Below are 24,787 nucleotides of genomic sequence, written 5' to 3'. Positions count from 1 at the left end.
TTCCATAGCATTTTCAACTCTACTGATGGTTTTCTCACCCCCGCAAAAATGCGTTATAGCGTGTGCACACTCTGGGATTGGCACGTGCGCTGTAACCAACAGCGCTATCTGCGCGCTTTTGGCTAGAGCGCACATACAGCCTACACATGATGAGATTATTAGCCTATTATTGACAAAAGAGCGAGATTATTTTTATTTGTCAAATGGCAGCCAAGCATCGATTATCATTTCACCAGAATAAGACCCTTGATATTTCGTGGAAAGGAGCATCAACCTCATCACCTTGCACTTTCACAACCCTGTGAAGTTCATCATAATTTATTTCATCTGTAACCTAATGAATCCCGATTAGTTTTAGTGGGGAGGACAACACAACATGTAATCGCGTGGCTCGAAGTCTACTTCCATATGATGGTTATTACTATCAATATTTGCGCATAATAACCGACATTTTTTAGCATCATTCATTTTACCTCCTCTAGTGCATTTTGTTTTGTCGACATTTGTAAAGTTTACCGAAAAAATGTAATGTTCTGTTTCCATCAGGCCTGTCATGACATTTTTTTATTCGAAATGTACTTTACTTGCATGAAATGTTGGATGGAAACCTGGTTATATGGACAGCATATTCCCCTATTCACCTCTCCACACCCACCAAACGGGAGAAAACGTACCTCAAAGGCAAACTGTTGAAGAACGGTGCCCACCGTTTTGAGGAAACGTGTCGTTTAGTAGCGCTACAAACCATCACGCAAATTAGCAAACGTTGAAGCGAAATGCATGCACCCCAGGTATGTTTGACAAGAGCTGATAATCAGAGAAGGGGACTGGCTGTAGCTAAATGGCGGGAAACAACGCAATGGCGTCTCCTTTCTCTGATTATCAGCTGTTGTCAAACACACCTGGGTCTACATTGATTTAGTTTCACATACTATAAAACGTATTTTCGCATACCCGAAAAGCCTACTAACTATTTAGGACGCAAGCACGGGTATTCGGACAAGGGCAGTGAGTGTGTCAGAATCTTAGCGGCGCTCCGTGGCGAGATAGCTGTTTGTTTGACCTGGAGTTTTTGTCTCTGAGCTGGTTGAGTTCTCAGGCTCTATCTGTGGGTGACAGACAGGATGATCCTTCTACTCCTCTCCCTGCTCCTGACTTGGACTCCAGTGATCGGGGCACAGCCGGACATCCATATGCCCTTCATGGAGCACCTTGACGTGGACAACAATGTCATCCTGAAGTGGGGGTTCAGCGAGGTCCAGGGCACCATCACGTTCCAGCTGACCTTCAAGACCACTGGCTGGGTGGGATTCGGGTTCAGCCCAAATGGAGACATGGCTGGAGCAGATATCGTTATTGGAGGGGTCGGACCAAAAGCCAACTACTTCAAGGTATCTAAACCATTAACCTGTAATCGTTACAATTAGACAAGTATCAGTGGTAATGTAGTAGTTTCTTGTAGAAGTAGCCCTAACCCTGCGTCCTAGCGTTTAGGAAGAGGCAGTTATGTTGTAGGTCTTAGGAATAGGCTACTGTGACAGTGTAGTGGTTTTCAACACCTCAAACATTTGGCAAACTACATGTGAATGTGTTGCACCTGGTCAAGTTTTAGAGAAGAGCTGAACTCTATATAACATTTTAAGTATAACTAGAAAAGGTTTTATGGTTGTGGTCAGTATACAAGCACACTATTCCAGATCGGTTTGCACGTTAGTTTAAATGGGGTTTCTAGCTGAAACAGTTGACGACTAGTAAGAAGGCTGCTTTTATGGAGGCTGCTCAATTATGATATTTTTTCACTAATCGGTCATTTGCCTGATCAGATAACTTCTGAAGAAAATCTGATTGGAAAATATTTTTAAATTGGGCTTCCTTTGTAAAGAAAGCTGTAGTGACCAGAATTCCCCACATCCATGTCCCTGGCACGCACTGGGAGTCATGCAAATATGGTTGTAGTGTGACCAGTATTAGTGTCAGTTTCTTCAAGCAACCTGACCAGTGGCAGTCTGGACTTTCTGGTGTTGATAGCTTATGGTTCTGGTGCTACAGATGGTGGCAGCAGCATAATAGTGATAATGAACAGTTTCTAAAGTTGTGCTTTCACCAAGCACACCTAATAAAACACACGTCTAGTAGGCTCTATAAATACTCCAGATAACTCAGTATTTTTGTTGTATTTCCTTCAGGATTATCATGCCACAAGCAACGGATTTCCCTTGGTGGATGAGAAACAGGACTACACCCTCCTGTCCCTGACCGAGGCAGACGGTCAAACCACCATGACCTTCTGGAGGGCCATCCAGTCATGTGACAAGGATGACTTCCGCATGACCGTGAGTTAAGTTGGTGAAACCCTGAGCTAGACCATCTGTCGTTTATATCCACTTACTAGTTATTTTATTGAGTAGTTCACCACAAACTGCATAAACATGGAGGCTTTTGTAACCCTACGTGGTTCTCGGAGATTCACAAACTTAGCATTTAAAATGGCATTATTAAAGACTATGGAGTCATAACGTCAATGACAACATTATGTTGGATATGGTTCCCCAACTGGTGGCCCGCAGGTTGAATTTGGACCGCGGCTGGTTTTATTTGGCCTCCGACGTTATCAGAGGGAACAATTTTCATTGTTGGACATAAGACTGTAAACACTGGGAAATCCGCTGCAAGTGACTTTAATTTAAGAAATCTGTTCAAGTATTCCCACGGCGTAGACTCATGTGATCGTATACAAATGTAAGCAAGGTTTGAAACGGCCGCCGATCATCCGCTCAAGAGAGAAATCGGCCCTTGGCTGAATCTTGTTGATGGCTGATATAGGCCCTACTTGGTGCCTACTAGGACTTTTCTAAACGCAGTCCTTAACCTGTTTTTTTTCTTCTGTTCTCTTGTATGTTTTGTTCGATCCCCATCATAGGACAGTCCATTGAAGCTGATCTATGCCTACGGGAAAACGGATGACATCGGCTACCATGGCAAAAGTAGGGGGACCAAGGAGGTGAACCTGCTCAACATGCCTAGCTCCAGCCCCCTGGTCAGCAACTCTGGCGCCAGTCCCCCACGCGCAATAGAAAAGTGTCAATAATCTGTATTCATGATATATGAAAATGTCAATAAATGTAAGGAATAATTCACTCAACTACTCCTTCCTATGCGTAAAATGTTATGTCTTACCATGTTTGAACGCTTGGTGATGAAACGTTTCATCTTGGACTGGAAGCAAAATGTGAAAATCCAATGACTTTACTCTGAACAGAAATATGTAACAATTTTACTGAGTTGTAAGGAAATCAGTCAATTGAAATAAATTAATCAGGCCCTAATCTATGGATTTCACATGACTGGGAATACAGATGTGCATCTGTTGGTCAGATACCTTAAGGTAGGGGTGTGGCGCAGGGGAAAAAGTCAGCATCTGGTGGGACAGCCATTTCCGTCATTAAGTGTGACACATACGTATAGTTGCTCAGGCTGATTGTGGAACGTTTTTTCCGCTCGTCAACGGCTGTGCGACGTTCCTGGATATTGGCAGGAAATGGAACATTGTTGTACACCGATCCAGAGCTTCCCAAACATTTAATTGGTGACATGTCTGTGTATGCAGGCCATGGAAGAACTGGGATGTTGTCAGCTTCTTGGAATTGTGTAGAGATCCTTGCAACATGGGGCTGTGCGTTATGCTGAAAAATGAGGTGATTTAAACACTTACAATGGATCGCTAAAACGGTCAAGAATGGCTACAGACCTATGTTGAGACTGACTGGAACATCCGGTTTTTAAATTAAAGCTCCAGGCAGCCTCTCCTTTTTAACAAATTCTCAAGGTCACCCCCTCTCCTAGGGAGGGTGACGTGTTCGATGCCAGTACAGCTAAGGGACGAAATAGTAGTTTGCTTCCTAAATTCGAGCCAATGACTTACGTAGTTGAACGTGAAAGTGACAAACTGACACTGTCATTTTCGTAAACAACGTGAAGGAGTGCCTTTGACGGCCCTCGCATGCGCGGTTCCGAGCGAGACAACCATTTGACCCGATTTAAGTGTTTCTGCTCATGAGTTTAGCTAGCATATGTCGCAATGTCATCCCCTACAAATGTGTTGGGGGTTTCTAATGGAGAAGCAGTTTCTGCCCATCTTTATATTGAAGGCTCTAGCCAACAGCTCGCTTAGTGTACTAGGGGGTAACTAGCCCCCTAGTACACTATGTAAATGGCTAAATTTCACACTTCATGGTAAAAGTACCGGGGTAACTGACCAACGGAGGGTTTCTATTACCCCGGTAGAAGATTATGGGATAGGGTTTCTCACAAGTGTGTTAAAACCCATTTAATCTGTTTTCTTTAATAAGTAATACTTCAAATGTAAGTCTAGATGTCTTATTTTAAATAAAATATGGGGAGGAAATGGTGTTGCACATGTCACCTATAATATCTGCACTATGAAAAGATTTGATGTAAAGTCCCTCTAACTCACCTGTACATTAATTTTCTGCTTGCTTTTTCCATATAATCCATTATGTACAATTGCACTAAACAAGATTTTAAATCCCAAAAGTCTTTAAAATGACATTCAGGAAGAAAACGTTTTTAATAGTTTTTAATTAATTAAAACAATTATTCATTGGAATGGAATATACTGTGCATTCGGAAAGTATTCAGACCCCATCCCTTTTTCCATATTTTGTTACGTTACAGCCTTATTCTTAAATGGATTAAATTAATTGTTTTCCTCATCAATGCAAACACAATGTCCCATCATGACAAAGCGAAAACAGGTTTTTAGAAATGTTTGCAAATGTGTACAAAAATAACCCCCCCAAAAAACACTTATTTACATAAGTATTCAGACCTTTTGCTATGAGACTCAAAATTGAGCTCCGGTGCATCCTGTTTCCATTGCTCATCCTTGAGCTGTTTTCTATAACTTGATTGGTGTCCACCTGTGGTAAATTCAATTGATTGGACATGATTTGGAAAGGCACACACCTGTCTAAACAGATGACAGTGCATGTCAGAGCAAAAACCAAACCATGAGGTTGAGGGAATTGTCCGTAGAGCTTCGAGACAGGATTGTGTCGAGGCACAGATCTGGGGAAGTGTACCAAAACATTTCTGCAGCTTTGAAGGTCCCCAAGAACACAGTGGACTCCATCATTCTTAAATGGAAGAAGTTTGGAACCACACAGTAAAAACAGAAGTGTTAATTTAACTCCTATCGAGTTGAATTTAACTCTGTTTCAGATAACATTTGGTCCCACTCAAAATCAGTGTAAAATGTACTCTTTGGTCAGTGTAAAACTTTTAGAGTTAATTCTACTCCATATTGTGTAAAAAATAACAATGAAATGTGTCAAAATATTTAACACTGTAGTTTAATCACACTGTTGAGAGTAATATGATTACACTGTATAGAGTTAAGTCAACTACAATTTTACTTCAAAAAATGACACTTTAAAGTGTAATGATATTTACTTTTCATTTCTCTACAGTGTTTTTTTTATTTTTATTTAAATCATATGATGTAGTGTTACTGAATTATAGAAATATCAATACTATCAAATAAAACAAAGCACAATAATACAAGATGAGAGCACCCACATTTATTGAAAAAAAAAAGTATAATTTCAATGTCCGTGAATTTACATTGTACACCCATTGCCTTGTCTATGACAGAAGTATAACATCATAAAAATGTTCACCAGAGAAAGCAATATGGCACAACAAGGAGAGCTGTGTCATTTCCTCCATTTGACCTTTGTATGTCAAAAGGTCTAGGGTAGTGCAGGTTGTCGACATGAAAAAAAACTAAATCATGCTTTGATCTGATCACCTCATATGCATGGAAATGTTCTTGAAAAGTTACTGTAACTAAAGGCACTGTGAGTAGTAACAGTTTTTCACACATTATCAGAACTGACTCAATCTGATAAAACAAGGGCACTTCAGAGTCAACTTCGCCACAGATAACCAAGTGTGGGCGATAAACATACCCATTATGTTTAGCCCAATTAACCTTCATAACCTGAATGCTACTGGGCACTTGCATTGCCAAAGCAATTTCAGAACCTCCTTTTACCATATTTAAAGCCACCATTTTTCCTGGACCAATATCTAACCGACTAAAAGTTGTTGATCTTCGCCAACTATATGCCATATGATTCTGATGCTTTTTTGCCAGCGTTTTGGTAATATTTTTAAACGATTTAAGCTGTTTTTTGAAAAAATTATGTTTGCCTTCATACCTCATACACCAACTATGAAGTACAGGCCCTATTTTCTGGATGCAGCGGGGATAGTGGATAAGAAAATGGTGCTTTGGTAAAAGTTTTTTCTGAGGATACAACTTCTTAAACAGTGTATGGTGATCAACAATCAAATGTTTTAAATATACACATAGACCTTGAGATAACATGGGCGAGAATATAATGTTAATTATTTGCAATAATAAAAGAAGCAGGCCCCAGTGTTGGTCAGTAGAAGTTACCAAATCTCCAAAGATAAGAGGAACATTCCTAAGTAAGCACCAGGACTGAATTGCATTCAGTCCCAGATCATTAGATCCTTCACTTAAATTAACAGTCACAGGCCTGTTATTTCTCTCTGTGAAACCATAATCAAAACTTTGTATTCTTGAATGTATTTCTCCTGATGTAACATGTTTTTCATTCAAATACAGAAATAATAACTTCAATTCGTACTGGCCAACCCCTTCTAACACATCATGCATCACATCAACTGAGAAGTTCTCAGTTGTGTGAAAATACCTCAATGAATTTAATATGCATGACCTTTTCACACCAAAAACATACGGAAGGGATGGATTACAAGCCATTTCTTGACAGTGAGCAGTATGCATATCTTTGGTGCGTAAAACTATTTTGGAAGAATCTTCAGAGAATTCTGTTTGAAAGTCCTCCTTTTCTGCTAAACAGAACCTGCAACAGTACCTTGCACTGAAAGACTCCACCAGACCAAACAAACTATGCAAACCCAAATTATCACCTGTTACCTGTACTACAGTGCCACGTACATAACCACTGTATAATGGAATCTCAATACCATCGCTCTCTAACACTTTAATGTCTCGAACAATGGGAGCAAAAATTTCACTAAAACCATATCGTTTAACATCTTGAGTATGAAATAAGGCGCACAGGTGTATGTTAGCCAAAAAAAGAATTCCATTTTGGAGAGAAGTTTCTTAAAGTAAAATATACTCCACCCAATTTATGAATACCTCGCTTGGAACCCAATGGGTTGGCGACCTCAAAATCATCATAGAACATCTGGACCTGTATTGTCTGCTTCTCAGTTGAGAACAGGGGGTGACTTTTAAAAAAAGATCCATCACAAATATCTCTCAGTCTAGAGTTGCTGGTAGCTGAGCTTTGCAACATTTCTGCAAAATACTGACTTTTAAATATTGACTGCAGTGTAGATAAAATTGGAATATACATGAATTTATTTTGAACTACTACCAGATCATATGTTCCAGTCTTTTTATTTCGTCTTGTGTCAAATCTTGAACCAATCACACATTCAACTGGTTCTACTATTTCCCACTTGGCAGTCATAAATTTTGATCGCTTGTATTCCGAATTTAGAACTGTGAAAGGATTCTCTAACCCCTCAAAACACGCCTCAACTTTCTTGCACATTTCTGTTTCTCTTTCATTACTAAATACATGCTTTATCACTGTTTCTTTAGCATGCTGATGAATATCTTGAACAATCTCTTCCATGGAAATCACTACAGTATTTACTGTACTTTGACCAACACCTGCTGCCTTTAGATCAGAAATAACAGCTGCACAACTATTTACAAAGTATGGCGAAGATAACTCTGACTCAGCCTCTAAACATTCAGTCGACACTTCAACATGAGAAATATTACTGGTGTTGACGGTACTTTGAGGGTCTGAAAGATCATCTTCTATAGAATCTACTAAACTTTCTCCGTGGCACTTGTTAAGATGTTTTCTAAAACCAGAAAAGCTACCAAAAGAACGTGAGCATCCTTCTTGACCACATTTCAGAAAAAGAGTCCTGCCTGTACATAGCCCATGAATTATCTTAAGGTGCTTAACAAGGTTGTTTGGACTTCCATGGTCACTTTTGCAAAGAAAACACTTCATAGTTTTATCTCAACTAACGCACCATTCTTGCTCGCAACTCAGCAACTCTAGGAGTCTCCTTTGTTTCCCCCCATGTCGATGTTATAGATGGTTGTTTGCACAAAAGTGAAAAAGCTGCTCAAGGAAGAACTGTATGACGTACCAAATACGTAATGGGCTTTAAAGACTTCGTCAAAAGCTCCTACTGAACCTGTTGCCTTGCATGGAAGAGCATGCTTGTCAACCACAATGAAGTAGGAGTGAATGCTGCTCTGTGTGGATCCCTGGGCGAGAAGGTAGGGCTGACTGCTTTGGGTGATGTTGTCAAGATGCTGCTGCACACTGGTTCCAACCTACAAAAAAAACACATTCAACAGAATTGTTTTGGTGACTAACCTCTGACAATAGATAAGATCACCTCAAACTGTGCACAAGATTGAGATGATGGAATATATATTTTAAACAACTGTTAAGCATACCTTTTGAAATCTGATGAGCTGATCTACAGCTTGATATGCAGACATCTTTCCCGGCCTCTTTCTACCTTGTGCAGATGGTGGTAGCAAATGTAGCAGCAGCAAGATGGCAGACATGTCACTGTCCCAGCCTACAAATAAGTAAATAAAAACCTGGTTAACATTGTGCCGTAGCATAACATTCTTATTCACAACTTGCACCATTATGGACATATAATGCACACCTACATTATCCACATAAAAAGTAAAACAGTTCATTCATACCATTCTCAACTTCAGCAGCTGACTCAGCATTGCGCATCAAATCCAAGAGTTCTGTGGTGGATACAAGTCCATGGCTTTCCTTTATTACTTTTGCTTTGAAAGTGGTTGGCCACTTCTCCAAGAATTTGTTGGCTGTGGCCTCACCAAACAGAAGTCTGAAATCTTGTTCTATCTGCAATGTAACACACAAAGACAGAAATAATGAGTGTTACCTTATTCTTCATTGGATATTTTTGGTGATGCAGTGAATTAAGTTGTCATACCAGTCCTGGTGTGTCCAGAAATCTTGGGAAGACCGAGAAGACATCTGATGATTTGGCTTCATCGTTGACCATTGCTTGCCGATATATGAAGGTCATTTTCATCTTCTCACGGACAGTGTTTTCATCAGCAGAGTGTCTCAAAACAGCAATAGCTGCTTCCACATCCTCATCAGATGGCTCTCTGTCATAGGTGAAGGGCTGACGATCACGGCCTGGCCCACCAACTTAAGACAAAATACAGTGTTAAGAAATCCTTTCTGTACAATTCACAGGTCACCATTATAATTACATGTCACTGATCAGAAAACATACCTTTAGGAGATTTGCTGACTGAGGCACCTCTTTCCTCTGCTGTTTTTCTTTGTATGGTCTTCAATCGCCATGCAAGGTATCCGGAACCACTCTCCGGATCGTAGTAATGATCCTATATTATTATAAATAAATTATAAAGGAGTACTATTCCCATTTCATAGAGTGAATATGTGCATAATGTTGCAATAACCCATTTACTTACATATCCATGTTGTGAGTATGGGTCTTCTAGATAGGGAAACAAAGCTACTATCCCCTGTGCTCTGACACTTTTGGGGGGGATGTCCTAGCATATGAATTCAAAGTTAACATCACACTGAATTGATATTGCACAACACATTTTACATAATTAATAACCGGAAAATAATAACAATGTTTCTTTACAGCCCATCTATATGCTTAATGCTTACCCATGTGTTTCTGTCATCTCAGCAGCAAGTATGTTGATCATCTGTCTTCTGGTGGCATCTGTCAGAGATTTGGTTTTTCCATACTCTTGCATAATGCGTTCACCACCAGGCTTTGATGTTAGGATTTTTTCAATCAGCTATAGGTGGAAAGAAATGTGCTTTCCGTAATTGTAAAACAATATGTAATGCTGTCACATGATGAAACAACATTCAGATTGGACTTAACAGCAATGTTCACCACTTACTGCTTTTGCCTCATAGTTTATGTGGCATGGCCTTTTAGGCTGGCTTCCTTCGCCAGCCGCTACTTCTTCAACATCGTCACACACAGTGAAATTCAGAATGATGGTGTCATCAGATGTACCCGAGCATGATGATGAATGAGAGGTATCTGTTCATTATGAAATTTGTGCAAAACATAGAAACATATTACAATAAACTGTTATTTTTAAGACAATAAAGGTTCTCATTCTGGCCTTTAAACTAAAAAACTAATTGAATGAATGAATACCAAGTCCATTGCCCAGCATGATTCTGAAAGTTCCAGGTGACTCCTTTACTAATTCTTCAAAAACATCTGAGTCAACTTCTGTGTCAGACTGGTCATACACCTTAATGTCTGGCTTTCTGCTTTCTGGTATGTTGAATTTTAGACACACTGTTAAAAAAAGAAGAAAAAAAAGAAAAACATGCATTCCCTTCTCACAAGAATCCAAGTTCATACTTAAGGTTGCCTCGTGTTCACAAAATGATGAAAGACAAGGATCTGCACCTGATTTTATGTTACTGAAAATATAAAGCACAGCAGAAATGACTATAGACCTAAATAGATATCATAAGATAATAGCTTAATGCTGTATTATTTTGTCATTAGGGTGATATGTATTGCTTTAACCTATTATACCTACCTTCTTTCAAGAAAGCATTGAATGTCAGCTCAGACAGCTTGATGTATTTCTGCTCTTCCCCGAGCTGAACACGCAACAGCATTTTGCCTCTGTTAACAAAGAAAATATATATTCAAAATCATCATTTAGTGCTGGTTCAACTAAGCGTTAGCTAACTATCCATTTATCTCAGTAGTACTAGCTACGCAATGCACTATGCATTACTTAGACGTTACACTGCAATTAAAGGCTGAAGTAGACAAAGTTGTGCTGGTTGAATATAACGTTAAGCTGCCATTTTCTGCAGCAAATGGGTGTAGGCTAGTTCAAGTTTAGAGGCACATTGTCCCATTAGCTACCAAATAACTAGCTATGTGTCAAAGTTAGCTAGCTCATTAGCCATTTTAGTTCGAACAGTAGCTAACCATTAAAATGGTTAAGCAATGTTAAACAAACCCGTCATGCAAATCAGTGATCTAAGTTATCGTTTTATAACACCAACATTAGCTGGCTAACTATCAGAAGCATGCTAACATTACCGTTATATATAGCTTTATAAAAAACAGTTAACGTTAGTGTAAGGAAGCCTGGGAAGCTATACAATAACGTTAGCTAACAATACTATCTGTATAAATGTTTTGTTGTTAGCGAACGTTATTTTACGTATTTACCATTCTGACAAACTTCATTCGTGAAAATATTGCAACACAAAGAAAGACAGTTACCGATACTGATTGCAAGCTAGCTAACCGCATGACAAGCACAATCTGCGCTCATGCCAAACGGTGGTGTCCTTCAAACGAACTGATTAGCTAAGTTAACGTTACCTATTTTTAGCCATATGAAACAGCAAGCCATTCACAAAAATATCAAACATATTCCATGGGTATATCATATAACAGTTATTACTGTCAACCATCTGAACTTACAAGCTAATTTAGCTGGCTGATGACGAGGTCACTGCAAGGGGGACCGCCGCATGGAACTCGTAACTTAAAATATGACCTTGACATCAGCACAACTCTAAAATTATGTAAAGTTAAAAAATACCGGTTTGGTGTTGAAAAAACGGGGATGTAACTTACCTAGCAATATCTGTGGCCTAGCTACTCCTTCGCAATCTTCCTCCACCAACGTACGTGCCAAACTTCAGCAAAGCAGAGTGGCGGGTATTCATCACTGCTGTAGAGTTGAAATTGTCACTGCGTATCTGCAGATTTTTACACTCACTTTTAACTCCACTGATAGAGCAACTTTACTCTCAAAAATGTTGAAAATACTCTATCTGGGTTAAAATAACTTTACTCTGAAATATTAACACCCCATTTTTTACTGTGCACCAAGACTCTTCCTAGAGCTAGCAGCCAGGCCAAACTCAGCAATCGGGGGAGAACAGCTCGCATAGTGTACTAGGGGGTAACTAGTTGCTGACACAAAGCAATGTTTGGAAAAAAATGTTATGTGGATGAAGGTCATGCTTATGCGAATAAACTATAAAGGGAAATAAATGGCTACAGTTCACACTTCATGAAATGTTTTTAGAAAAGGGGCATTTTTTTAAAGTACCGGGGTAACTGTCCCCCCAACCCCAATGGGGTAACTGGTCACTCTTACAGAGCTCCAGTGTTCATCTGTGGAGATGGGAGTACCTTCTAGAAGGATAGCCATCTCTGCAGCACTCCACCAATCAGGCCTTTATGGTAGAGTGCCCAGACAAAAGCCACTCCTCAGTAAAAGGCACATGACAGCCCGCTTGGAGTTTGCCAAAAGGCTCCTAAAGGACTCTCAGACCATTCGAAACAAGATTCTCTGGTCTGATGAAACCAAGATTGAACTCTTTGGCCTGAATGCCAATCTTCACGTCTGGAGGAAACCTGGCACCATCCTACGATGAAGCATGGTGGTGGCAGCATCATGCTGTGGGAATGTTTTTCAGTGGCAGGGACTGGGAGACTAGTCAGGATAGAGGGAAAGATGAACTGAGCAAAGTACAGAGAGATCCTTGATGAAAACCTGCTCAAGATGGCTCAGGACCTCAGACTGGGGGTGAAGGTTCACCTTCCAACAGAACAACGACCCTAAGCACACAGCCAAGACAACGCAGGAATGGCTTCAGGACAAGTCTCTGAATGTCCTTGAGTGGCCCAGCCAGAGCCCGGACTTGAACCCGATCGAACATCCCTGGAGAGACCTGAAAATAGCTGTGCAGCGAAGCTCCCCATCCAACCTGACAGAGCTTGAGAAGATCTGCAGAGAATAATGGGAGAAACTCCGCAAATCCAGGTGTGCAGAGCTTTTAGCGTCATACCCAAGAAGACTCTAGGCTGTAATCGCTGCCAAAGGTGCTTCAACAAAGTATTGATTGAAGGGTTTGAATACTTATGTGATATTTTAATAAATTAGAAAACATTTCTATAAACCAGTTTTTTCTTTGTCATTATGGGGTATTGTGTGTATATTGATGAGGGGGGGAAAACAATTTAATAAATTTTAGAGTAAGGCTGTAACGTAACAAAATGTGGAAAAAGTCAATGGGTCTGAATACTTTCCGAATGCAGTGTAACTGATAACATTAAATAACATTGGAATATAACATTTAAAAAACAATGACTCATAACTTAACAAATTAATTCAGTGTAACAATGATGTGGCAACTCTCCTATTATCTGCTATTGCACAATTCTAATTCAAATTAAATTAAATTTTATTGTCAACATGCACCAAATACAACAGGTGCAGACATTACAGTGAAATGCTTACTTACAGCCCTTAACCAACAGTGCATTTTTTAAAATGAAAAAGTAAAATAAAACAACAAAAAAGTGTTGATAAAAAAAGAGCAGAAGTAAAATAAAGTAACAGTAGGGAGGCTATATATATACAGGGGGGTACCGGTGCAGAGTCAATGTGCGGGGGCACCGGCTAGTTGAGGTAGTTGAAGTAATATGTACATGTGGGTAGAGTTAAAGTGACTATGCATAAATAATTAACAGAGTAGCAGCAGCGTAAAAAGATGGGGTGGGGGGTGGGGTCTGGGTAGCCATGATTAGCTGTTCAGGAGTCTTATGGCTTGGGGGTAGTCTGTTGAGAAGTCTTTTGGACCTAGACTTGGCACTCCGGTACCGCTTGCCGTGCGGTAGCAGAGAGAACAGTCTATGACTAGGGTGGCTGGAGTCTTTGACAATTTTATAATAATAATAATATGCCATTTAGCAGACGCTTTTATCCAAAGCGACTTACAGTCATGTGTGCATACATTTTTACGTATGGGTGGTCCCGGGGATCGAACCCACTACCCTGGCGTTACAAGCGCCATGCTCTACCAATTTCTGACACCGCCTAGTATAGATGTCCTGGATGGCAGGAAGCTTGGCCCCAGTGATGTACTGGGCTGTACGCACTACCCTCTGTAGTGCCTTGCGGTCGGAGGCAGAGCAGTTGCCATACCAGGTGGTGATGCAACCAGTCAGGACGCTCTCGATGGTGCAGCTGTATAATTTTTTGAGGATCTGAGGACCCATGCCAAATCTTTTCAGTCTCCTGAGGGGGAATAGGTCACAAATAAATCTATCCCCAGTCAAATTGGAGCACAACTCATGAGCCCACCTTCTGCACTGCTCACACCTAATCCAGTCCCCACTGGGAGAGATGCCAATTGAAAAGCTCTCTCTTAAAAACATATCTAGCTATATGATATAAAATGCTGTGTAAAATAGCTAAAAGGCTATAAAGTAACATTAACTGTAAAGCTATCAGTCACTAGTCAAAACATTTACAACTGCAAACGTTGTCTTTTTTATGGATTTTACATCAGATGGTCTGGTAATAAGGTTGCTAGCTAGCACTCCTAGCAGCTTATGCTAACTAGCTAGCTGGCTAGCATTTACTGCTAGTGAAGTTGCTAGCTAGCAAGGTAGCATAAAGTAACGCTAACTGGGCTAGTCATTGTAGAAACACATTCATAACCATAAAGGGGTAACTTGCCCCCAGTGGCCAGTGAGTTGCCCACAACACACTCATCCAACATATTACTACTCTACTCTACTCAAATGTCAACATGTTTCTCTCTAAACAAATTGATTATTTATCTTAAGACTTTCCTCCTTGTATATTTTAAAAAACAAAAAACGTTACCACAAAATCGTTTTGTTGAAAAATCTCAATAAGTTGTGATGATACAGAGGACATTTTCTGTTGAGCAAGAGCAGTGGCAGCCAGGGTAAGTGTTGGAAAAATGTTTTGGTGACATCTTGTGGTCTTAATGTGACTTACAGGGGGAGGGGCAATTACCCCAGGGGGCTAGTTACCCCCTAGTACCCTATATTGTGCTGGTTGGCTAGCCTACATGAGATTGTTATTAATAGCCTAAAAGAGAATTGTCAAACTGCAGTCAAGTATCGATCATGTCATCAGAATAAGACCCTCAATGTTTATTGGAAAGCAGCATCAAGCACTTTCAGCACCCTGTGACGTTGATAATTTGTTGTCAAGCGTTGCACAGAAACAGCCAGTCATTGATATCTCATTTGAGAATTGAGCATAGCTTCTATCCCTCCACCAAGTTTAGATTGGTCTGTGGTCAAGATGGTTGTAGACGACAGTTTTCAACATACTCAGATTAAACAAGATGTTCTGTCAGTTATGCCTATGGATAACCCCTCTGCATCTGCTGTAAAGGATAGTTTTGAGAACTTTGAAAACCCATTTGCCAGTTTTAACACAGAAACCAAGAGTACAAAGTACCTCAACCAGAAATGGGGTGTTGTGGAGCCAGTAGAAGTAGTGTTGGGAGTTAGATATGATAGCAGGCGAAATAAAAAAAAGTCCCAGTGAAAGACACTTTTGTATATATTCCTATACTGGAAACATTGACGTTCATGTGTCACAATTCTGAAATCTGTAAGTTATTGGAAAATGAACCTAGGGATACATCTGTGGAAGACACTTTTGAAGACTTTTTTGGATGTTACTTTAAGACTCATCCCTTGTTCTCAAAACATAGAAATGCTTTACAGATCCAATTGTACTATGATGACTTTGAAACTGCCAACCCGCTTAGATCCAAGCGTGGTGTTTACAAGATAGACGCCATTTATTTTGTCCTCAGGATTCTGCCACCCAAGTTTAACTCTGCTGTGATTAATATTCATTTAGTGTCATTATTTAATTATCAAGATCTAAAGAAATATGGCTTTGATGCCATTCTAGAGCCCTTGGTTAATGATGTAAAAAAACTGGAGAGTGATGGTGTAAATGTGCCTTTTTCAACTGAAAGAGTTTATGGCACTATCTGCCAAATAACTGGAGACAATTTGGGGATGCATGCAGTCCTTGGTTTCACAGAGTCCTTCAGTGGTCATTACTTTTGCCGGTTCTGTTTGATAGATAAGTCTAATGCTCAGACGGTTTACAGTGAGGATGACCCTAAGATTGTCTTGCGTGGTAAAGGTAAATTTGAAATGCATTTGAATCAGTTGCAATCAGACCCAAAGCTCCCATCTGTGTATGGTGTAAAGAAAGATGATAAACTAAACAGTTTGCAGCACTTCCATGTTTGTAGTAATTTTTCTGAAAAAAATAACTTGTTTCATAAAATTCTAAAAAATAAATAACAGAAAAGTGGTGCGTGCATATGTATTCACCCTCTTTGCTATGAAGACCCTAAATAAGATCTGGTGCAACCAATTACCTTCAGAAGTCACGTAATTAGTTAAATAAAGTCCACCATCTAAGTATCACATGATCTCAGTATATATACACCTGTTCTGAAAGGCCCCAGAGTCTGCAACACCACTAAGCAAAGGGCAAAACCAAGCAAGCGGCACCATGAAGACCAAGGAGCTCTCCAAACAGGTCAGGGACAAAGTTGTGGAGAAGTACAGATCAGGGTTGGTTTATAAAAAAATATCAGAAAGTTTGAACATCCCACAGAGCACCATTAAATCCATTATTAAAAAATTGAAAGAATATGGCACCACAACAAACCTGCCAAGAGAGGGCCGCCGACTAAAACTCACGGACCAGGCAAGGAGGGCATTAATCAGAGAGGTAAGAAAGAGACCAAAGATAACCCTGAAGGAGCTGCAAAGCTCCACAGCGGAGATTGGAGTATCTGTCCATAGGACCACTTTAAGCCGTACACTCCACAGAGCTGGGCTTTATGGAAGAGTGGCCAGAAATAATGCCATTGCTTAAAGAAAAAAATAAGCAAACCCGTTTGGTGTTCACCAAAAAGCATGTGGGAGATTCCCAAAACATATGGAAGAAGGTACTCTGGTCAGATGAGACTAAAATTGAGCTTTTTGGCCATCAAAGAAAACGCTATGGCTTGCGCAAACCCATCACCTCTCATCACCCCGAGAACACCATACCCACAGTGAAGCATGGTGGTGGCAGCATCATTCTGTGGGGATGTTTTTCATCGGCAGGGACTGGGTAACTGGTCAGAATTGAAGGAATGATGGATAGCGCTAAATACAAGGGGTGAATAGTTATGCACGCTCAAGTTTTCCGTTTTTTTGTCTTATTTCTTGTTTGTTTCGCAAAAAGAAATATTTTGCATCTTCAAAGTGGTAGGCATGTTGTATAAATCAAATGATACAAACCCCCCCAAAATCCATTTCAATTCCAGGTTGTAAGGCAACAAAATAGGAAAAATACCAAGGGGGGTGAATACTTTCGTAAGCCACTGTATGTCTCAGAAAATGTTATTTTGAAACGTGCGCTTCTCTCTAGAATCTACTCGTTTGACTATGGGTACTTGGAGGGCAAAAACCGTCCAACTAAAGTCAACCTAGAGAACAGTGGAAATAGCATAGCACTTAATTCTATTCAAACTCTGTGTCTTGTGAGAAACGTTCCCTTGATTTTGGGTGATGTTGTTCCACCAGGAAATGAGAACTGGAATTTGCTACTCATCTTACTGCAAATAATCAACATTGTTTTTTCCCCTTTTCTTAGCCAGGGCATGACTGTGTATGTAAAGCATTTGATAATTGAACATCACACACTTTTCAAACCGTTGTACCCACATAAAAACGTAATACCCGAACATCACTTTATGATACATTACCCAGCATGCATAAGACAAATCGGTCCTTTATTACATATGTGGAGTATGATGTTTGAGGCAAAGTGCAAACTCTTTAAGAACAACCTCAAAAACTTCAAGAACATTACTAAGTCCCTTGCCAAAAAACACAAATTTGCTATAGGCCATCACTAGGAGACATCACCATTGAAACATACCGAGTATGGACCGATGAAACCATTTTCCCTGAGTGATTTTAATGTTGGTGAGGAGTTGGCAGAGTCACTTCAGGTCACTATGCAGAAAGCCATTTACTCTACCAGCTGGGTTAAGATGGATGGCACGGAGTACAGAGATGGACTGTTAGTTTGCAGTAAGATGTAGCATGAAATGCCAGTCTTTTGTCAAATAACTAAGATCATTGTGGTTGACAACATTGTATACCTTTTATTTTTTATTTTTTTTATTTCACCTTTATTTAACCAGGTAAGCCAGTTGAGAACAGGTTCTCATTTACAACTGCGACCTGGCCAAGATAAAGCAAAGTAGTGCAATAAAAACAACACAGAGTTACATATGGGGTAAAAAAAAAACATAAAGTCAGAAATACAACAGAAAATATATATACAGTGTGTGCAAATGTAGCAAGTTATGGAGGTAAGGCAATAAATAGGCTATAGTGCAGAATAATTACAATAGTATTAACACTGGAATGCTAGATGTGCAAGAGATTATGTGCAAATAGAGATACTGGGGTGCAAAAGAGCAAAATAAATAACAATATAGGGATGAGGTAGTTGGGTGGGCTAATTTCAGATGGGCTGTGTACAGGTGCAGTGATCGGTAAGGTGCTCTGACAACTGATGCTTAAAGTTATTGAGGGAGATAAGAGTCTCCAGCTTCAGAGATTTTTGCAATTCGTTCCAGTCATTGGCAGCAGAGAACTGGAAGGAATGGCGGCCAAAGGAGGTGTTTACCTATTGTATACCTATTGCTGGACAAGTTGCATTCTGATAATTTCAGTGAACATTACCATGCATTCACAGTGTTTCATGGTGTTGATGACAAAGTTGTTGTAAAAGTTGATGATGTGAAATTGAATACGCCTTTTGTCCTTCAAAGTGCTTATGGTGCTGAAGAGAGCCTTTATGTTGTTCCTTTGTTTGACATGATTGAGTAATAGTGAGTTTATTGGCAACTTTGTCAAGAAAATGGCATACCTAGTCTTAGAAGGACTTCCACTTGTGTTAAATAGCAACTCTGCAAATACTCTTGTTCTCGTATAGTACATGTACAGAGGCGCCTGTGATGCACTGATTTCATTCTGATGCGTCTGTGATGCACTGATTTCCTTCTGATGCGCCTGTGATGCACTGACTTCATTTTAATGTGCATGTGATGCACTGATTTCATTTTAATGTGTCTGTGATGCACTGATTTACTTCTGATGCGCCTGTGATGCACTGATTTCATTCTGATGCGCATGTGATGCACTGATTTCATTCTGATGCACCTGTGATGCACTGATTTCATTCTAATGCACCTGTGATGCACTGATTTCATTTTAATGTGCATGTGATGCACTGATTTCATTTTAATGTGCTTGGGATAAACCTTTTTCATTTTAATGTGCCTGTGATGCACTGTTGCACCCTCTCTTTGTGGCCTAAATAAATGAAACAAAGCAGAGTCATCCTTTCTTGCTCTATTCCAGATCGGTTTGCACGTTAGTTTAAATGGGGTTTCTAGCTGAAACAGTTGACGACTAGTAAGTTTAAAGGCTGCTTTTATGGAGGCTGCTCAATTGCTGATATTTTTTCACTAATCGGTCATTTGCCTGATCAGATAACTTCTGAAGAAAATCTGATTGGAAAATATTTTTAAATTGGGCTTCCTTTGTAAAGAAAGCTGTAGTGACCAGAATTCCCCACATCCATGTCCCTGGCACGGACTGGGAGTCATGCAAATATGGCATTATTAAATACAATGGTTTCTTAACGTCAATGACACAACATTATGTAGGACACGGTTCCCCAACTGGTGGCCCGTAAGCCAAATTTGGCCCGCGTTGGTTATATTTGGCCTGCGAAGTTCTGTTTTTATTTAAACATTTTCATTGTTGAACATAATCAGCTCCAAGTGACTTTAATTTGATTATGTTCAAGTATTCCTATGCATGGGAGCGTATACAAATGTAAGCAAGGTTTGAAATTATGTTAGTCAAACATCTGTTTGGGCTTCTTGCGGTCAACTTGCAGATTATTTGTAATTCTGTTCCGGCCGCCGATCATCCGCTCAAGAGAGAAATCGTCCCTTGGCTGAATCTAGTTGATGATGGCTGATATAGGCCCTACTTAGTGCCTACTAGGACTTTTCTAAATGCAGTCCTTAACCTGTTTTTTTTCTTCTGTTCTCTTGTATGTTTTGTTCGATCCCCATCATTGAAGCTGATCTATGCCTACGGGGAAACGGATGACATCGGCTACCATGGCAAAAGTAGGGGACCAAGGAGGTGAACATGGTCAACATGCCTAGCTCCAGCCCCCTGGTCAGCAACTCTGGCGCCAGTCCCCCACGCGCAATAGAAAAGTGTCAATAATCTGTATTCATGATGTATGTCAAATGTAAGGAATAATTCACTCAACAACTCCTTCCTATGCGTTAAATGTTATGTCTTAACCTGTTTGAACATTTGGTCATAAAATCTTTCCTTTTGGTCTTAGACTGGAAGTAAAATGTGAAAATCCAGTGAATTTACACGGAACAAAAATATAAATGCATCATTTTACTGAGTTTTAAGGAAATCAGTCAATTGAAATAAATTAATCAGGCCCTACTCTATGGATTTCGCCGGACTGGGAGTACAGATGTCCATCTGTTGGTCAGACTGCTTAAAGGTAGGGGTGTGGAGCAGGAAAAAGTCAGTATCTGGTACGACAACCATTTCCGTCATGCAGTGCGACACCTCCTATGCCTAGAGTTGCTCACGCTGTTTGTGGAATGTTGTCCCACTCCTTTTCAATGGCTGTGCGATGTTGCTGGATATTGGCGGGAACTGGAACGCTCTGTCGTACACCGATCCAGAGCATCCCAAACGTGTTCAATGGGTGACTTGTCTGTATTTAGGCTGTGGAAGAACTGGGATATTGTCAGCTTCCCGGAATTGTGTACAGATCCTTGAGACATGGGGCTGTGCATTATGCTGAAACATGAGGTGATGGTGCCGGATGAATGGCACAAAAATGGGCCTCAGGCTCTCATCAAAGTATCACTGGGCATTCAAATTGATTTAAAATACTCTTGTCTGTAGCGTATGCCTGCCCATACCAAAATCCCACCGCCACGTTGACATCAGCAAACCGCTCACCCACACGACACAATACACGCGGTATGCCCGTTATACTTTGGAACTGGGATTAACCTGTGCACTCTTCACCGTGCCAGTGGCCATTGCAGGTGAACATTTGCCCACTGAAGTCGGTTACGACGCCAAACTGCAGTCAGGTCAAGACCCTGGTGAGGACGATGAGCTTCCCTGAGATGGTTTCTGACAGTTTGTGCAGAATTTCTTCGGTTCTGCAAACCCAGTTTCATCAGCTGTACAGGGTGGCTGGTCTTAGACGATCCCGCAGGTGAAGAAGCTGGATGTGGTGATCCTGGGCTGGCTTGGTTACATGAGGTCTGCGGTTGTGAGGCCGGTTGGACGTACTGCCAAATTCTCTAAAATAATGGAGGTGGCTTATGGTAGAGAAATTAACATTAAATTATCTGCCAACAGCTCTGGTGGGCATTCCTGTAGTCAGCATGCCAATTGCACACTCAACTTGAGACATCTGTGGAATTGTGACCAAACTGCTAATTTTAGAGTGGCCTTTTCTTGTCCCCAGCACAAGGTGCACCTGTGTAATGATGCTGTTTAATCAGCTTCTTGATATTCCGCATCTGTCAGGTGGATGGATTATCTTGGCAAAGGAGGAATGCTCACAAACAGGGATGTAAACCTTTGTGCACAAAATTTGACAGAAATACGCTTTTCGTGCCTATGGAAAATTTCTGATATCTTTTATTTCAGCTCATGGAACAAACACTTTACATTTTGCGTTTATATTTTGTTCAGTATAATTTGACAATATCAAAGTCTAGCAATTAAGTGCAGAGTCCTTCAGACTCATGGCTTCACTCCTGTGTACTTTATGGTTCTTCCAGTAGATGGCAACATTGATCCATAAAATCCCTACTGAATCAAACGGCATAAGGAAACCCTACACCAGTTCCTAAACCCAGAGGCGCAACATCCCAAAACTTCCGGGAACGCTTGTGAATCAGACTAAACAGACCAGGCCCTGGTTTGAGAATTCGATGAGAGAAGTGAGAAATTCTTAGTTAATTTTCTCAAATTAAAGGCACACACTAGATTTGAGAAAAAAGGAGAGCCGCACACTCTAGGAGCTCAGATGCAATAATTTAATACCAACGTTTCGACAGGCAAGCTGTTTTCATCAGGGTATAATGACAAGTTCTGCCGGTCACTTGATATTGGCCTATAGGTTGAAAGGACACACACAGGTGTCTGTAATCATGGCCGGCTGTGGCTTGATTTCATTGGTCGATTTACAGATATAAATAGAACATAGGCTATGAAAAAAGCATGAATGGATTGCATGCGATCATAGATACAATTTGGCTACATAGGCCTACAAACATTTACAATGGATAGCAAAAACAACAATCTCCAGAATGGTTTCAGACCTAACTCTACGTTGAGATCGAAGGGAACAAGGGTCTTTAAAATAAAGATCCAGGCAGATTCATTTTAACAAATTGTTAAGACTGCCCCCTCTCCTAGGGAGGGTGATGTGTTCGATGTCGATATACACTACCGGTCAAAACCCTACTCATTCAAGGGTTTTTCTTAATTTTTTACTGTTTTCTACATTGTAGAATAATAGTGAAGACATCAAAACTATGAAATAACACATATGGAATCATGTAGTAACCCAAAAAGTGTTAAATAAATCAAAATATATTTTATATTTGAGATTCTTAAAATAGCCACCCTTTACCTTGATGACTGCTTTGCACAGCCTTGCCATTCTCTCAACCAGCTTCACCTGGAATGCTTTTCCAACAGTCTTGAAGGAGTTCCCACATATGCTGAGCACTTGTTGGCTGCTTTTCCTTTACTCTGCGGTCTGACTCATCCCAAACCATCTCAATTTGGTTGAGGTCGGGGGATTGTGAAGGCCAGGTCATCTAATGCAGCACACCATCACTCTCCTTCTTGGTAAAATAGCCCTTACACAGCCTGGAGGTGTGTTGGGTCATTGTCCTGTTGAAAAACAAATGATAGTCCCACTAAGCCCAAACCAGATGGAATTGCGTATCGCTGCAGAATGCTGTGGTAGACATGCTGGTTAAGTGTGCCTTGAATTCTAAATAAATCACAGTGTCACCAGCAAAGCCCCCCCCCAAACCCAAACCATAACACCTCCTCCTCCGTGCTTCACGGTGGGAACCACATATGTGGAGATCATCCGTTCACCTACTCTGCGTCTCACAAAGACACGGCGGTTGGAACCAAAAATCTCAAATTTGGACTCCAGACCAAAGGACACATTTCTACAGGTCTAATGTCCATTGCTCATGTTTCTTGGCCCAAGCAAGTCTCTTCTTCTTATTGGTGTCCTTTAGTAGTGGTTTCTTTGCAGCAATTCGACCATGATGGCCTGATTCACGCAGGATGTTGATGTTTCTGTTACTTGAAGTCTGTGAAGCATTTATTTTGGCTGCAATTTCTGAGGCTGGTAACTCTAATGAACTTATCCTCTGCAGCAGAGGTAACTCTGGGTCTTCCATTCCTGTGGTGGTCCTCATGAGAGCCAGTTTCATCATAGCGCTTGATGGTTTTTGCGACTGCACTTAAAGAAACTTTCAAAGTTCTTGAAATGTTCCGTACTGACTGACCTTCATGTCTTAAAGTAATGATGGACTGTCGTTTCTCTTTGCTTATTTGAGCTGTTCTTGCCATAATATGGACTTGGTCTTTTACCAAATAGGGCTATCTTCTTTATACCCCCCCTACCTTGTCACAACACAACTGATTGGCTCAAACGCATTAAGAAGGAAAGAAATTCCACAAAATTAAATTTTAATAAGGCAATGTCGCCATGACACCGCCTACAAATGTGATCGGGGATTTGTATTGGAGAATCAGTTTCTACCCATCTTCATACTGTAGGGCTACTGTCTTTGACTAAACTTTGGAAAAATACACACCATTGTAATGTTAGGATGGGTGACTATAGCTAGGTTTCAATCCAATTGGCACCGGTGGCACCATTTTCATACCAGTGGTAGGCCTATGTTTCCACTAAGCGGACTTGTTGCGATAAAAATCAGTGCGTGATGACAGTGCACACAAAATGTACTTTTTCGCTGAAGTTTTCATGTACCAAATAAAAATCTAAAGTTCAATGTGTTCCATCGCATTTTCAACTCAATAGTTTTGTCACACCGTTGCATTAAATAAGCACCTGCGCTCTAGCCAACAGCTTGCTGGTTGGCTAGTCTACATGAGATTGTTATGGGTAGCCTAAGAGAGAATATTTGTATTTGTCACTGCAGTCAAGTATTGATCATTTCACCAGAATAAGACCCTCAATATTTATTGGAAAGCAGCATCAAGCTCATTACCATGCACTTTCAGCACCCTGTGAAATTCATATTTTATTTCATCTGTAGCCTAATAAACTGCACCATATCATCACATGACTCCACATTTTCCATCACAGCTGTCATGACTCCAAATGTACTTCTAAAATGTGCACATAAAGGTGTTTCCACCTCCATTTCTTGCGTAATTAATTTACTGTCTGCATTTATAAAATGACACCGAAACTTCCTGTTTCCATCACAGCTGTCATTATTCTTTTTTTATATACGATATGACTTTACTCCCCTAAAAACTGTGGATGGAAACGTGATTATTGAAGTTATTAGGGTCAAATTTATCAGGCACCAAATGGACTGAA

At 40.4% G+C, this 24,787-nt stretch overlaps 2 protein-coding genes and 1 long non-coding RNA gene across 4 annotated transcripts; 1 reads left to right on the top strand and 2 right to left on the bottom strand.

The window, feature by feature from the left end:
- The first annotated feature begins 863 nt into the window (after positions 1-863).
- LOC121583161 (DBH-like monooxygenase protein 2 homolog) lies at positions 864-3,137 on the top strand. Its single transcript, XM_041899365.2, has 3 exons — positions 864-1,391; positions 2,187-2,333; positions 2,921-3,137. Exons 1-3 carry the CDS (start codon positions 1,125-1,127, stop codon positions 3,086-3,088), a joined length of 582 nt encoding a protein of 193 aa, XP_041755299.1. The 5' UTR covers positions 864-1,124; the 3' UTR covers positions 3,089-3,137.
- Positions 3,138-8,182: 5,045 nt separating this feature from the next.
- On the bottom strand, positions 8,183-9,704 carry LOC121581879. The gene is made up of 6 exons (XM_041897266.2): positions 9,632-9,704; positions 9,430-9,541; positions 9,118-9,341; positions 8,855-9,026; positions 8,594-8,721; positions 8,183-8,467 (listed from the first exon to the last, which is right to left on the bottom strand). Exons 3-6 carry the CDS (start codon positions 9,217-9,219, stop codon positions 8,183-8,185), a joined length of 687 nt encoding a protein of 228 aa, XP_041753200.2. The 5' UTR covers positions 9,220-9,341; positions 9,430-9,541; positions 9,632-9,704.
- Positions 9,699-10,789, bottom strand: LOC123484020. 2 transcript variants are annotated; one of them, XR_006658396.1, is made up of 4 exons: positions 10,351-10,586; positions 10,085-10,230; positions 9,840-9,976; positions 9,699-9,715 (listed from the first exon to the last, which is right to left on the bottom strand). It is a non-coding gene; the product is annotated as an uncharacterized LOC123484020 (long non-coding RNA). The 2 variants fall into 2 exon arrangements; XR_006658395.1 differs by lacking the exon at positions 9,699-9,715 and adding an exon at positions 10,748-10,789 and having other exon boundaries at positions 9,722-9,976; positions 10,351-10,497.
- Between the last annotated feature and the right edge of the window lie 13,998 nt (positions 10,790-24,787).

The sequence above is a fragment of the Coregonus clupeaformis genome, unplaced genomic scaffold (genome assembly GCF_020615455.1).
Source record: "Coregonus clupeaformis isolate EN_2021a unplaced genomic scaffold, ASM2061545v1 scaf0185, whole genome shotgun sequence".
Taxonomy (NCBI): Eukaryota; Metazoa; Chordata; class Actinopteri; order Salmoniformes; family Salmonidae; genus Coregonus; species Coregonus clupeaformis.
Note: the sequence above shows the minus strand (reverse complement) of the source record. Positions and strands in the feature narration are given on the sequence as shown.